Source organism: Lepeophtheirus salmonis, chromosome 6 (genome assembly GCF_016086655.4).
Source record: "Lepeophtheirus salmonis chromosome 6, UVic_Lsal_1.4, whole genome shotgun sequence".
Classification (NCBI taxonomy): domain Eukaryota; kingdom Metazoa; phylum Arthropoda; class Copepoda; order Siphonostomatoida; family Caligidae; genus Lepeophtheirus; species Lepeophtheirus salmonis.
In genome coordinates, this window is record NC_052136.2 from 27,271,895 (window position 1) to 27,286,813 (window position 14,919).

General features: G+C 33.0%; 3 protein-coding genes across 3 annotated transcripts; 1 reads left to right on the forward strand and 2 right to left on the reverse strand.

The window, feature by feature from the left end:
* Window positions 1-924: 924 nt before the first annotated feature.
* Window positions 925-3,564, reverse strand: LOC121121136 (ER membrane protein complex subunit 8/9). Its single transcript, XM_040716019.2, has 2 exons — window positions 3,079-3,564; window positions 925-3,021 (listed from the first exon to the last, which is right to left on the reverse strand). The coding sequence occupies exons 1-2, from the start codon at window positions 3,394-3,396 to the stop codon at window positions 2,698-2,700; spliced, it is 642 nt and encodes a 213-aa protein (XP_040571953.1). The 5' UTR covers window positions 3,397-3,564; the 3' UTR covers window positions 925-2,697.
* A 114-nt stretch (window positions 3,565-3,678) lies between these two features.
* Window positions 3,679-7,282, forward strand: Det (baculoviral IAP repeat containing deterin). Its single transcript, XM_071889669.1, has 4 exons — window positions 3,679-3,842; window positions 3,917-4,187; window positions 4,248-5,926; window positions 6,951-7,282. The coding sequence occupies exons 3-4, from the start codon at window positions 5,600-5,602 to the stop codon at window positions 7,077-7,079; spliced, it is 456 nt and encodes a 151-aa protein (XP_071745770.1). The 5' UTR covers window positions 3,679-3,842; window positions 3,917-4,187; window positions 4,248-5,599; the 3' UTR covers window positions 7,080-7,282.
* On the reverse strand, window positions 7,202-12,220 carry LOC121121135 (protein FAN). Its single transcript, XM_040716018.2, has 5 exons — window positions 10,646-12,220; window positions 9,362-9,959; window positions 9,030-9,289; window positions 7,974-8,356; window positions 7,202-7,631 (listed from the first exon to the last, which is right to left on the reverse strand). The coding sequence occupies exons 1-5, from the start codon at window positions 11,881-11,883 to the stop codon at window positions 7,411-7,413; spliced, it is 2,700 nt and encodes an 899-aa protein (XP_040571952.1). The 5' UTR covers window positions 11,884-12,220; the 3' UTR covers window positions 7,202-7,410.
* Window positions 12,221-14,919: the final 2,699 nt, after the last annotated feature.

The window sequence follows — 14,919 nt, forward strand, 5'->3', positions numbered from 1 at the left end:
AAAACATTGCCCCTATATACACACTCGATGCTAGATGCAAAAGACCAATGATATATTATTATATTATACATTGTTATTTCTTAGAACAAAAATATGAATATAATATACATGAGGGGGCACTATGTACAGTGCACCCAGTATACACGCTCGATGCTACATGCTAAACGACTGCGATTTCTACATTGACTACATTGTTATTTTATAGATCAAAAAATACCCTCATTTGGGTCATACATAAATACAAATAAACTTTACTGAATTAAGAATAGCTGAAGTAAAAAAACTGAACTTTAATTTGACAAAATGAGTAACATAGTTAGGCCCAGCCTTATGCTAATGGTTCCAAACATTGTTTTGTCTTATTTTCAGTTTCTGGGCAATGGAATAAGTGCTTACTTGCTGGTCCAACACGATGATTCCCATTATTTTATTGAGATTTTCGATGATTGGCTTACCAGAGCGTGCCTCATCTTAGACCTCTATATTCCCGGAACGGAATCGTTGGATCTACCACGTTGCTGTTACATTCGATACTGTATTGGGTCCATAAACAGCACAAAAATAATTGCCCGACTTGGTTGTAGTGATACTTAACAAAGTAGGGAATTTTCTCTTCTTTTACTTCCACTTTGGAACACTATACCAGACAACTCCTTTCACCAAACACAAAACTGTAAATGAACTTTTTTTTAACTGCCCACTTAAACTTTAATCATACTTTAAGCTTTTTTTTTCATGCAAAATATTAATTGTAAGATATAGCTGACTAAAGGCATCTAGCGAAAAACGCTCAGAACTCTTTACTTAACCTAATATAAAGACCCAACAAATCGTTTGATTGCCGTTGATGAAGGCTCCAACTCGGAAAAAAGAAAAGAAATAGAAATGAAGGAAAACTAGGAATCAATCTAGGAAATAGAAAAATTGAACATCCATAAGACTTTATTTGGAATGCATTTGAAAAGAACATCCTATTTAATATAATGTGATACTTTGAGACTTAATGATATTGACCATACAGATATTATCTCTATAGTTTCTTTTTCATTTTTAATTAGTTATTCTTATTATTATTACGAATAGTGTTTCCATATGACGTAAGCATTGTGGATATTAGCCATCTTGGGGTCGTATACAACCAAGTTTTAACACAATAAAACCCCTTTTTCGATGAAAATGTTAGCGGCGAAATTACCTACCAACCACATTTACATCTAAAGACAGGGCGAACGGTCGCCATTTTTCGATATATTATTGAAAAAGGGATTTTATTGATTCTATGTAATTTCGCCGCCTACATTTTTGCAGCTGGTAATTTTTCAACATGAAATATTCACTGATTTTATATTTTATATCATCGGTTCGAACTTCACTTTTGTATCTCGATCAGATTAATTATAAAGATCGGAGAAGAAAAAAAAAGAAAATAGTGATGAAATAGTTAATACTTAATGATAAAGAATCGTGTATCTACTGTTTATACTTTATAAGGAGAAGGAAATCACGGATCTGAGATGATGAGTCAATTATGAAAGGACTTATTGACTTGTGGCACGTTAATTAATCATAGTTTTGGTCATAATTGAGGCTTGATGAAATGGAGAAACTCCATCGATAGAAAGAAAGGAATATTTATTGACGAATCATAGCTCTGATCCGAAGATTTATCTTTACTCCATGGTGGGAAGCCTTTTATTTCTTTACAGTATCTACTTTTACCTATATAATCTGATCAAAATACATAAAAAGGTGGCTAATAGGTCATGCGGCAAAATCTTCTCGAGGCAAAATTATCGGTTACGGTAAAAATGGGACGAGAGATAAAAGGACTTGAGCCTTATCGTCTATCAAAAAGCTATATCTACATAACGCTAGTTACATAATATATCAGACCCATATATATATTTTTACATGGTTATACAATATTATTTCCCTGGATTAGACAATAAATGAACTTCTGCAATTGAAAGAATAAGATATTTTTATCTAATTATCCTTCTTATCTCATCCCTAAGCGATAAAAAAAAACATAGTACAAATCTCGCCATTTAAAGAGATTTTTATTATATATTACTTAGATTATATTCAAATATCATTAGCATCTCTTGTTCTTAAAGTAATTTGATTTGATAAAGTGTCAACAAGATTTATAGAAAATTTGTCGATTTTATGTAGTAAAAATATCAACTATAATCCCCAAGATGGCGTAGTCTTTAATTATGACGTCTGAAAATGATCTATAGGAGAAGATATAATTTATGAAATACAATTTCAGGATACTATTTTATTTGACTTATAGAAATTTAATGCTTTAAATTAAAATGAACAATGAGCTACTTCATCATTAATTCAGAGCCATAGTTATCCTTCAAACGTATAAGATACAAAATAATTGCTGAAGTCGAAAATTAATTATTTGATAAGAATGATTGAACATTGAATTTTAGTATCAATTTTAATAAAAATGGAAATTAGGTCATATTATCAGAAGGAGATCTTTTAAAAACACAATTCGATTAATTAATAAGAAATTCATCTAAACTTTGATAAACATTTTATATAGTGAACAAAAAACAAAGGGGATTCGAATAGAAATGAAACAGTCGTGGTGTACAAATAAGAAACAGGGATTCATATACAAAAAAAAAGCCCTGAGCTCATCTGAAATCATGCATATTGGAATATACATATGTAATATCAATCGTCTTTAAAGATCTGACTCATAAAATCCTCAACTTGATCATTGAAAGAGGTATTGACATAGTCTTTAGTAATATCATCTAAATGGTTATCAAAATCTATCAAGTTTTTGTGAGCTTTTTTGCTCATCAGATGTGCCGCACACTCTGCACCCCCCTCCTCCAAAAGGATGTCATTATCATCATCGTCACGTAGTTTCCATTTTCCATTTGATTCCGCTTGTCGAACAATCAGCGCCTCCTTTCCGCGCTTCATATCACAACTAAGGCGTGTATTGTCCACTGTGACCAAGAGACCCGGATGAGGACAATGTTCTGAGACCTGAAATAAAAGGGAATAAATATTATACATGATGCCCGAGGGGATTGTTTGTTCAACCTTATCCGCAATGCGCTGGTTAAAGACATCCACTTGAACGTTGGAAAAGAGTTCGTTGGCGTGATACACTCCAAGGATAATGCAGTCTTTATCTGACCCGAAGCGTGATTCGATTTGAGCCAGAGCTACTTCTAACATGGGGGTTAGCCCAATAGCATCATGAAAGAGTGGGACGGCGTCTACGACTACTAAGGGATCACTGCCCACCCTAGAGCTCAAAAGGAGACCGTTGATGGCGCAACTCGGGTATTTGGCCGCATGACAAATGATCTTTGCAAAGGCTCGAGATGAAAATTCCAGGCGAGGAAGGGAATCCATATTCCAATAAGGGAGCTGAGTATGATGGATATGGAAGTTACTGATTAAATTAAATGATCCACTGCAGATAGAAGAGAGAGAAAAGGAAAACACGTCTAGGGTGGACTCTATCTCTTTTTCAAACTCTTCTTTTACATAATGTGTGTAATGAATAACCACTACCCTAAATCATTGTACAAATCATGTGACTCAAGTTTGACAACTCTTTCTTTACAATTAGGGGCGACAAGGTGAATAATATGTTCATACCCGGCCGGTTGTCATAAACTCGATAATAAACATGTCCTAGACAGTTGCAACCTAGACATGATTTTTTATTTTCTTAAGTTTTTTGACCTTATTATTTCAATCTTTGGAAGTGAAAATCTTTGTAAAAAGTAACAAATAGTGTGTGTGACTATGAAAGACGAAGAGTAATCATGAGGGGTTGTACAAGAATTATATGTGTAAGTCCTTGCTGCACTCGTAGTAGAATTGAAGATCGATATCGAAATAAAATTCATGCCTTTATCATTGTTAGATACGGATTGAATATGTGCTTGTGATTATAAAAGACGGAGAGTAAGCCTGCGGATTTGTTACGGAGTTATAATTATAAGTGCTTGTCGGACTCAGAGTAGAATTGAGGATCGACATTGGAGTAATTCTTGGAAATGTTCTTATTTATTTTTATGTGTATATTAGCTGCTGTGTCTCAAAGTGGGATTAATTCTTCCACCGCCACTGGATGCTCGGAGAAGCGGCTGAATAGTTTACATATATCAAATGAAATTTGGACACAATTTATTAAAGTAAGACCGTATAAAAGCTGCTCTACTTTTTCTTCTAATGAAAGATTATATTTTATCAAGAAATAAAGAAAAAGCCCCGCTAAAAATGTCAACATATTTAGCAAATCAAATTTAAAAAAGAAAAGAGCCTCGTACATATATCATTGCTCCAGGTTCCACTCACGCAAAAAAAGCAGCCATTGTCCCAAAACATCAAATCAATGACTCAATTAAGCACCTCTTACTTTGACTCCCTTAACCATTGTATTATCACTTATCAGTTGATTTAAATTTAAATCGATACAAGATTTCTTATAATATAAGTACTCTCGTTTTGTTAGAAATTATTGTGTTTACTATGGAAATATTTTCTTTAAAAAAAAATGAATTTGATATTATGTATTTGGCGAAAATAGTAAACAAACGGAATGAGACAGATGGGACATACTATCATATTTGATTAGCAGATGTTTGTAAGGGGTAATTAGTAATTACATATTTTTTCAAATTAAATCATAACTGATGACTCAGAATCTTATTATTATAGATTTATAAGAATGTATTTAGTAAAATATTGATTAATATAAAAGTTAAAACATTTATAGATAATTATATGAAGTATGTAAACGCATATAATAATGATAAGTACAAATTACAACTTGCAATTACTTCATTTCTGAAGAGTTTAAAAAGCTCATAATAATCGTAAATGTTTGAAAATGCATAACTAAAAACGTCCAGCCTACCCTAAATACTATGAATCCATATTATTTATTATTAAAATGTCATGTACAAGTTGGTATTTTGTACAAACAGAGTAATTAATAATTATATATAAAAGTAGCAATTTGTTAGTTGTCAAAATCTAATTTAATTATGACACCGGCTATTTTAATTTTCAACACTTAATTATTGTTCAAGTGTTCAATTTTCATTTTTTTTTCATAGTAATACTATCTAATCATCATATAGTTATGATAATATATGAGTGAGAAGTGCAATTTCTCGAAACCAAGCATGTCTCATAAATGATTATTTATTAGGTATTTTCATTCAATACAAAAAGTCGAAAAATACACCCTTGATAAATCTCTCCATTATACATTGATCACAATCCCCCATCTCATTTTGAGTTTGTAACTATTTCATTCTATTCAAAATATAAAGAAGCTTATTATTATGTAGCTATCACGTGACTTCCTGATAGTTACCAATTCCTTGTTTGTTTGAGCAGCAGCTACGTGTGTCTGGAGTAATGACATGTATTATAGCTAAGAAAATGAAAGTAGGTGCTGCCATCGCCTGTATAATAATTAATATTATAGCTAGCTAGGTCTATAGAAAGAACGAGCTCGAGTACGAGCTAGAAAAGAAAACAAGAGATCTGAAAAAAGGAGGGATTTCAAAATCAATCCGCTTCAATATCCATCAAAATGTTAGATTTCGTGTTCAAGGAGAAATACTGGAGCTATGAGGATCGACTCAAGACGTTTAAGAGCTGGCCTTTAAAGAATGGAACAAAGTGTACCCCAGAGGAGATGGCCGCCTCCGGTTTTTATTTTGTGGGCAACAAGAAAGAGCCGGACTTAGTACGATGTTATTATTGCCTTCGAGAATTGGATGGATGGGAGCCAACGGATGTGCCCCACGAAGAACATGCTCGAAAGCCATGCCCCTTTATTGAGTTGGGAAAGACGCATTCAGAGGTTACAGTTATCGAGGGATTAGTACTGGAATCCGAGAGAAGAATATTGCTCCTTGTAAGTCCTTGGAGTGTGAGAGGCTCATAACTAGGCTTGATATTGATACGGGGTGGGAGTCCGGGAACGCTCACTTTCCAAAAAGTTGTCTCATCCACAGAGACATAGGAGTTGGGGAAGTATTGGGTACAAGGTTTTTTTAGGTTTTACAAAGAAACAAATCTAAAAGAACACATTTAGTGTTCGATATGTACTGCAAAGAAGTGGAAGTTATAGTTTTGAGGTCTCAAGAATTCTAAAATGCTTTAAAATTTGGGATTTGTACAAAAAAAAATAATTAAAAAAAATACCTGTCAAAATCTTGATATTTTTACAAAACTGTCCAAAAGGTATCATTCTTATAAAAGAAACTGCTCCAATCTTTTCATGTTTACAAAAACTGTCCAAATCTTTCTATAAATGGACAAAATAACAGAAACTTGCTCACATTTAAAAAATCAATTGCATAGAATTGTTGATTTCGTCAGCTTTTACTAAACGAAATGTTTTATTCAATTAATGTTTTTGTATGCCGCTTGCGAGACGAACAAACAAATCTTTTGAATGTTTCATCACACAGGAACCTATATTTTCTATTCTTGACGAAATAAAGACGAGGCTCAATGTGTTGAAGACGGGACGAAATGTAACGAAATTTACTCTGGAATTTAGTTTTTTTTTAACTAAATTTTAATTTGTTTGCAGTTGGCTATCAAGTGTTGAGACGGAACGTGGTTATATTTTCTGTTTAAGTACTTATCCCAACTAAGTTTTTCTCAAGTGTAACTGCTTCCAATTACACCTGATATTATATTTTTTCTCAGAAGTTATTCGATAAATAATCGTCCTTAAAAAGTAGTTCAATAATTTATCTCTTGTCACATGACTTAAATAGAACCCCTAAAAGTGCTTAATTTTTATATAAGTAAATTAAGTTTTCGATACATGTATCCATACCGAATTCCCTGAGACTTTGAAAAATGTATCAAGCCTACTTATAACTTAAGACGTTCATGACTTAATAATTATATTATACTAATTTCAGAAAAACAAATTTCAATCTGATGAGGACGACTTCCTACAGACTGCAGCTCAGCTACGCAAGGAGATGATGGACCTTATTGAGAACAATCCGAATAGAAGGTCAAGCAGAGCTCGGAAGAAAAAAACTTAATGCGTACCCCATCAGAATTTCTTATATTAAAATATTGCTTTTTTAACATGTTCCCGTATTTTTTATAAAATTATTATGTGTGTATAATATTCGCTTTCATATGTTTTAGACAAATACTATTAGCTATAATAAGTAACTATATTTTTATATAATACTATGTTTCAAACCAGATTTTTTTAAAATAATAAACTTAAAAATGATAAGGCTTTGTCGTTTTGATGAATAATTAACATTTAACAAAGAAAAAACAACAAAATTAAAATAAATAGTAGTAAATATCACATTTGATTGAAAGAACATATCACAATACTTAATATATGTTATATACAAGTTATCTAGTTTTCCAGACAATGACGCGTCGGTCATCTCCACCTGTAACGACATGGTCTCCATTAGAAGAAACACAAAGTGTTTTGACAGGCCCTTTATGGGCTTTAAAGCGTGTTTTAAATGTGACTTTTTGTAAATCCCAAATACTGACATCTCCAGAACCTCCTCCGATCAAAACTGTCTGTCCATCCCAAGCTAGACAATTCAATTCCTCACCAAGATCTGTAACAAGTTAAAAATTTTATAAGTGAATGTGAATCATAGTGTTACGACTCTGTTCAAGCCTGAATCTTTTATTCGGTTCAGTTATTTTATCTTGACCAAAATGTCTGTCTAGATGGACCGAAATTAAAATCGTAGACCGCAATTTCCCATTTCTAAAAAAAATCCTATTTTTTTGTGGGACCGGATCAGCGTCCAATTTTACAATTAGAGCGGTCTAGACCAAAATTAACACTGGTAAATTAATGAAACTCCCAAAAAAAAAAAAAAAAAATCGATCAACCAGTCTAAGATTTTTAGGACCAACTGTAGTGAATTCATTCAAATTAAAATTAATCGTACCTTTTGAAAAGAGAATGGTTCCTGTTTTTAGATCGATCACCTTCATGTAAAAATCCGAACCACACGAAATAACCCGTGTACTGTCGGGACTAAATCTAACTGCATTGACACATCGTCTGTGACTTGGAAGCTCCTGAATTATACTATGACTCCGTAAACACCACAAGATAACTCCTCCCTCCCTTGTTCCTGTTACGATTTGTGAGTTGTCGGGACAGAGATGTAAGCTTGTGACTTGAGAGTTGTGATCTAATTGTGCCAATAAATCCGAAAATCCGATTTTATAGCCATTAGCTTCATTACAATGCCAAATTTTTACTAACGAATCCCATGATCCTGTTGCAAGAACACCGCTCCTCCAATCCATGCAAGAAATAGCATCACTGAAAGGTCCATGAACACATCCGTTAATAAATTTCCAAACATATGATATTGGGGCATTCCACGAGAAATTTTATCGAGAAAACAGATTTAACTCAAATTTGGTATGTGCTTGATTACTCAATCATAATGAGCTCTCAAAGATGAAGAATATCGTAAAAGCAAGTAATGAAAGACAACTATAATGCATCATTGAAAAGCTATCAAGTAGTTAAAATATGAAATAACTTTTTTTTTTAATTTAATAAATGTACAAAAAATGCTTCAGAAATGAAGTTATGATTTCTATAAACCACACCATTCCCCTGCTTCAATGCCTTAAGCCTCTTTTAAAATTTTTTGTAAAAGTTCTATCTTTGAATGTTTAAAATTTTAATAAAATCAAAGATCTGCGACCGTAGAATATTTAAGTTGTTTTTTTTTTTACAAAAAAAAAAAATATTATACAAGTCTTGTTTAGCTATTTTATAACTTTTCAATGATGTATTACACTCGTCTCTCATTGCTTTGTTTTACGATATATACACTTCAAAATGCAATTTCTTCATCTTTAATACCTCAGAGTTAGAATTAGTTATGGATCCATTATTTCATATCTGAGTAGGATTTCAATGATACCACGCACCAAATTTGCGTTCAATACGTTTCTTTGAGAATGACTCTTAAAAATTTTACCTGTGAATCGAAAGAAAATCCGAAATACGTCCTAACTCAATACTATAAGAACATATATTGTTATCCCAAGAACCAAGGAGCACAGTTCTATTGTTTGGAAGAGGTATACACGATGAGAGAGTCATATTACTGATACTAATGCTTCGTAAAATATGTGTCTCTTCTAAGGAATACATTTTCAACATGGAATCATGAGAAGCAGAGAAAATCCACAAATTATCGATTGAGATTGCAACGGCAGTAAGAGCTTCTTTGTGAGCCTGTTCAAAAAAAAAAAAAAAAGAAAAAAACATTTAATGATGGTTTCCATGATGATAATTTAATTCTTATACCTGATAGTCACAAACTCTCGTCATAATCGTAGACATATTTTTCCAAATCTTTGGCTCAAGTTTCGATTCAATTATTTGCTTATATCCGTTATCTCGAGACAAAATGGGAGCTAAACTAGGGTAATTAGAAGAAACGGATTTTAATTTCTTTTGAGGATGTGGGGATGTAAAAATTTGTTTTGGGACTTGTCCAAATTCTCCAATTTGTATTTCTAACGAATGTCTCTGTTCTAAATCTCTGATTGAATCTAATTCTACAAATCCCTCGTAGCATAAATGATAAAAAATGTTATTGGCTTTAAATGCTTCCTCGCCTCGTTGTTTAAATCCAAATATGAGGTCAATCCATTCATGTAAATGGGCAGATACATAATCAGATTCTAAAGCTTCACGAAGTTTAAAAATGAAATCCTTTGGTGAAGATGCCCAAGGGGGAAGTTCCACATTCCCCACCCTTTTACCCGTGTAGCGTGTTCCAAAATCCACATTTTTTGAATTAAGTAAAAAATCCCCATTGCCTTCTGTGTTGTAGAATTCAGGTATGAGTTCTTTAAAGTCGGACTGATGGGTTGTCACATTGATCCAGGTCTGGGGAACACTGTCAAATAGGAATGAAATTATTATCTTTACATATACTAATATAGTTCTTCTCCACGTGCAAAAGGTGTGTTATACGAAAATTGCCTTGTCATTTACTAAAAACTGAAAGTTGCGAAATACTTCAATATATATAAATATGTGGTCCGTCAACACAAAAGCGAGCTGGAATACTTTTTCACAAAATTGAGCGTGGATTTCATATATATTCATCGACAAATTATTCTCAATTTTTAATAACAAATTATTATTAATCCATTAGAAGTGCTGCAAATTGACTATTTAAAGTAGTCAACTTTAATCGTCACAATAAAATAATGAAAAATTGATAAGTTTAACTTGAAAGGGGCCAATTTAAGTATCTTAAATCAAATACAGGTTTTTTTAATTATACCTAAAAAGCTTGAATATCTTAACTCACGTCACAAATTTGAATACAAAGCCTACAATTGACTCAAATATGTCTATTAAATATTGGGCTGTATGTACCACAAATTAGGTTATGCTCAAATTTATCTGACAAAAAACAAAACAAATGAAAAGCAGTATAATCAATTTTTGCGTTTTCCAATTCACCATAAAAGCAAATGCAAGGTTGCATTCTTTTGAAAATAATCAATCGACATTTACTATCCAACTTGTAATTTTTAGTAAATTTAGGGGCAAGGAAAATAACCTAATAATTACCTATTAAACATCCGATCTGGTTGATCAAACTTTCCATTCTGGAAGCAAAGCATGCACTCGGGTATCTTCCTCACTAAAAAATACAAAACAAAGCCTGGAGTAGAATAATGGGATCCATAAAGGAAGCGTGATGACTCAGGGAGATCTGAAGCCCTATCTTTTAGTCCTTCAAGCCTAGCTTCATTTAAAGCACCAATGGGTTTACTTAGATCCCTATACGTCTCCACATTAGATAAGTCTAATTCTGATGACTTGTAGTCTGCCAGGACCCATGGCATGACGGGATATTGAGTGAGATCATTGAAGCTTCTATCTGCTGCAGAGTTGAGATAGATTAAGTAATCATAATTCGAAATGACACCGTTGACCCACTGGAGTGTCATATTTTCTTCACAAGAATCCTCCAATTTTAGAGGTTCTTGAGCAATTAATTTGTGATAGAGCTTGTTACGATCTTCAGGTTGAGCAAAGGTTAGATACATCCTCTCTCTTTTACGTTTCTCGTTTAAATACTCCATTTCTAATCCCAATGGTCGTAGGAGGTAGCGTCGGCGAAAGATTCTTTGTATGTAGTCTAATCTAATTTTAAGCACAGGTTTCGTTTCTGCATTGTTAAAAGGTTGGAAATAGAGGATTCGATCCGTGAGAACAATCCTTCCTGGATTCACTACGAGAGGACGTATCTTGTTTCCCACGGTTTTAAAAAGGATAGTTTCTTTCATACCAAATTCAAGGGCACAAGTGTCAAAAGGAAACCGCCTTTGACGCGAATATGCGATAGTGGCAATCATACTATTTTGGTCAGTAGGAGTGAGTGTGGAGGATCGCACCAATTGAAGTAGAAATGGCAGGAAAGTGTCTATTTTTTCATAGGACAGAGCAAAGAAGTAGGACTTGGGCGACGGAGAACTAAAGAATTCAAAGGGAGCCACAATGTTCTTTCGAAGCATTTCCACTCTAGAGGAAGTCTGTAGAACCAGAACGTGCTTTTGTCCAGCAAGAGGATCCCGAAAACTCTTTGGAACCCATTCTTTAATGGAGTGTATCTCTGAAAAAGCGAATTTAAGGATGGGAAGACTCCAATCCGATGTTGGAACGAACAAAAAGCTTTTGGAGCATATTTTAAAACGGCCACGGAGTCCGGACTCATTGTGCTTCTCGGATTGGAACAATGAGACCGCAAAGTCCTCAAAGTAAATCTCTCCAGGCTCCAAAAGTAGAAGAGAGAATCGGTCCATAGCTTCTTGACTAAAAGGATCCTCCCATGATGACGATGTGAGCTTCACACTTACAGGATAGGACTAGATGGCCCCTTCTTCTGGTTCTATCTTCACTCAGCTTCTTACTTCATTGAAGTTTCTATTATTTTGTCTGCTTTTGAGAGAGAGTGAAGTCGCTCCCTCGATCCAAATCTAACTCCTCTTTTTATAAAGAATATAAAATAAATAAGTCACACGGCAGCCTTCTCTCTACTTGCTTGGACAGAAATGAACTGTTAGTATAATGCAAACACTACCTAGAGAATATTAGAATTTTTTAAGTTATAATAACATAAATATGTTAAATAAAACTTATATGTTAAACATTCAAGTTATCTTACATATATATATGAAATAGTCTTATGAATGTATTAACTATTAAATTTGGTATTTGAAAGGAAAGAATAATACCCGGAGTCAGGGCACAAGTGGATATTGCTGTATATTATAAAATATATAAAGGACCAAACTAACAATGTAATATTGAGGATAGTGCAGAGCACACTTCAAAATCCATTACCTTGACAAAGGATATAATATATATAACGAAGAGTCAATAATTATATTGATGAATAATAATGTAATTGGCTCATGGATATAATCAATGTGCCACGATTTGCCTTATTAATCAAGATTGCTTTGATAGATAGGATATTATATAAATAGAATTGCATGTTTGACCATGAAGGAAGCCAATGACTTGATTTTCAACGAAAGAAAAGTGGAGGATAATTAATATTTGAATTACGTAGTACATTCGATAACATGAATATTATAGTTATTCTCCCTCCCTCCCTGTAGACAATATGTAGGGAGCACCGGAGAGATTTGTAAATCGGAACAGTTTCAAAAGTCCCCTGTTGTCGAACATCAAAAAGGCTAAACCCACAAAATTGATATCACATTTGAATTATATAATTCAAATTATTATGAGGAAAAATCAATCATTTTTGTTGACTTTATTTTGAGATATTGGATAAAAACTGAGTTTGAAGGGTACAAGTAGTGTTGTATCAGACCTTATTTATTCGGTCCAGCCCAGCCTCTGGGCCAGTCATCTGTCCTTCGGACTATCAGTACTATAACTGATTAAAAAAAAGAGACAATAAAGTGGAGTGACGTTATCAAGGACCAAATTTTATAAGTTTTTAGGACTGAACTGGACCGAAACTGGACCGAAACTGAACTCGACGGGACTAAAGTCTTCACTCCTTATTTATTCTGTCCAGTTCAGTCTTAGGACAGCTTCTATTAGTCTTTGAGACCCGTTCTTAAGACGGTAGATCCTTCGGACTATAAGTAATAGACCTGATTAAACAACAAAGAAGATATAAATTTGACTGACGTAATCAAGGACCGAACTTCATAAGTTTTAAGGCTGAACTGGACCAAACCGAGACTGAACTGGACCAGACTCCAGTCCTACATAGTTCAAAGATTGTATATTTGAAATTTAATTTTTGAAAGTTTTTTCCAAACATAGAATATTTAAAAAAAATTTCTGAAAATTGAATATTTGAAATTTTTTGACAAAAAATTTATTTTTTCGAAAATAGCTGTGGATTTTTGAAAGTTTTTTTTCCAAAAAGATGAATATTTGAAATTTAAATGTTTTTTCTAAAACAAAGCCTCCCCTCCCAAAAATATATATATATAATCCTGAGTAATAAAATATTCATAGTCATGATCTCAGTTGAGGCTTGAAGAAATGTAAAAAAACTCAATTGATAGAAAGAAAAGAATGTTTCAAGAGTAACGCCTAAAGGTAAAGTTCGAACCGATAATATAAAAACATAAAAAGGAGGCAATAGCTATGCTCCAAAATTTCCGACGGCGATATTGATTATTGTAAAATGATCTATAACCACTTAAAATAGATTATTTTCTCTTATAGTATTGAAATAAATTTAGAAACCCAAATAGGTAGCAGGGGCGTCCACAAAAAGTGAGCTGTGTTGAGGGCTGAAGCCCCAACCGCAAATGAATGATTTTTGGTTTTTGCATGGAAATATAATATTTGAATTTCTTTTTCAAAAAATTTAATTATTGAAATTAAAAAAAAATATATATATATACTTAAAATTTAATTTTCCAAATTTTTTAAACATATGTGAATTTTTTTCCAAAAAAATTTACATTTGAAAATTTATTTTAGAAATTGTTTGTGAAAAGCTGTAAATATTTTTTTTTTCCAAAATATTTAATAATTGAAAATTTATTTTTCATTTTTCAAAAGTTTTTATTTTTTTGTATAGCTATGGATTTTTGAATTTTTTTTTTCCAAAAATTTAGCTTTTAATTTTTTGTTTATATTTGTATTTTTTTCCCAAAATATTTACTTTTTCAAATTTTTTTCCGATAATTTTAATTTTTCAATTAAATGCCAAAAACTAAACCCCTCCCCCCAAAATATAATCTTGCACAGCCCCCTTGGTAGGTTATGCAAAATTTGGTAACTCTAAGTTTTTGGATTTTTTCCAAAAAAATATGTATTTGGATTTTTTCCATAAAAATATGTAAACCAACTTTATCCGAGATACGAAAAATCTTTTGAGGTCGTTAGCTAGTGAGGTCCTTCTCTCTCTCTGCTGGGTAAGAGGTCGCAGTAATGTCACTGGAAATGAGGTGGCTGATAAGCTAGCCATAGTTGGAGCTGTGGATCAGCCTCCTACCCTAATGGTTGGTATCCCTTGGGCATTTCTTAGGGAGAAGGTATCTGCCATTACATAGAAAAATGATGGTCATAGACTTTGGTCTAACCTGGACTATTGACGTCAAAGCCATGCATTACTCCCAAGAGTTGGACTTGGGAGGTGGAAGCATCTATTGCATCTTTGCATCTTGGTATAGTTTATCACTGGGCATTGTCTCTTACGGTGACACTATAGCCTTATGCAAAGTTATAATAAAGTTAGCCCACTATGCTGTTGGTGTGGTGTAAGAGATGAAGAACCACTTCATCTAGTTTATAAATGTCCTAAATTTATAATGAGAGAGGACACAGTTTTTAGACAA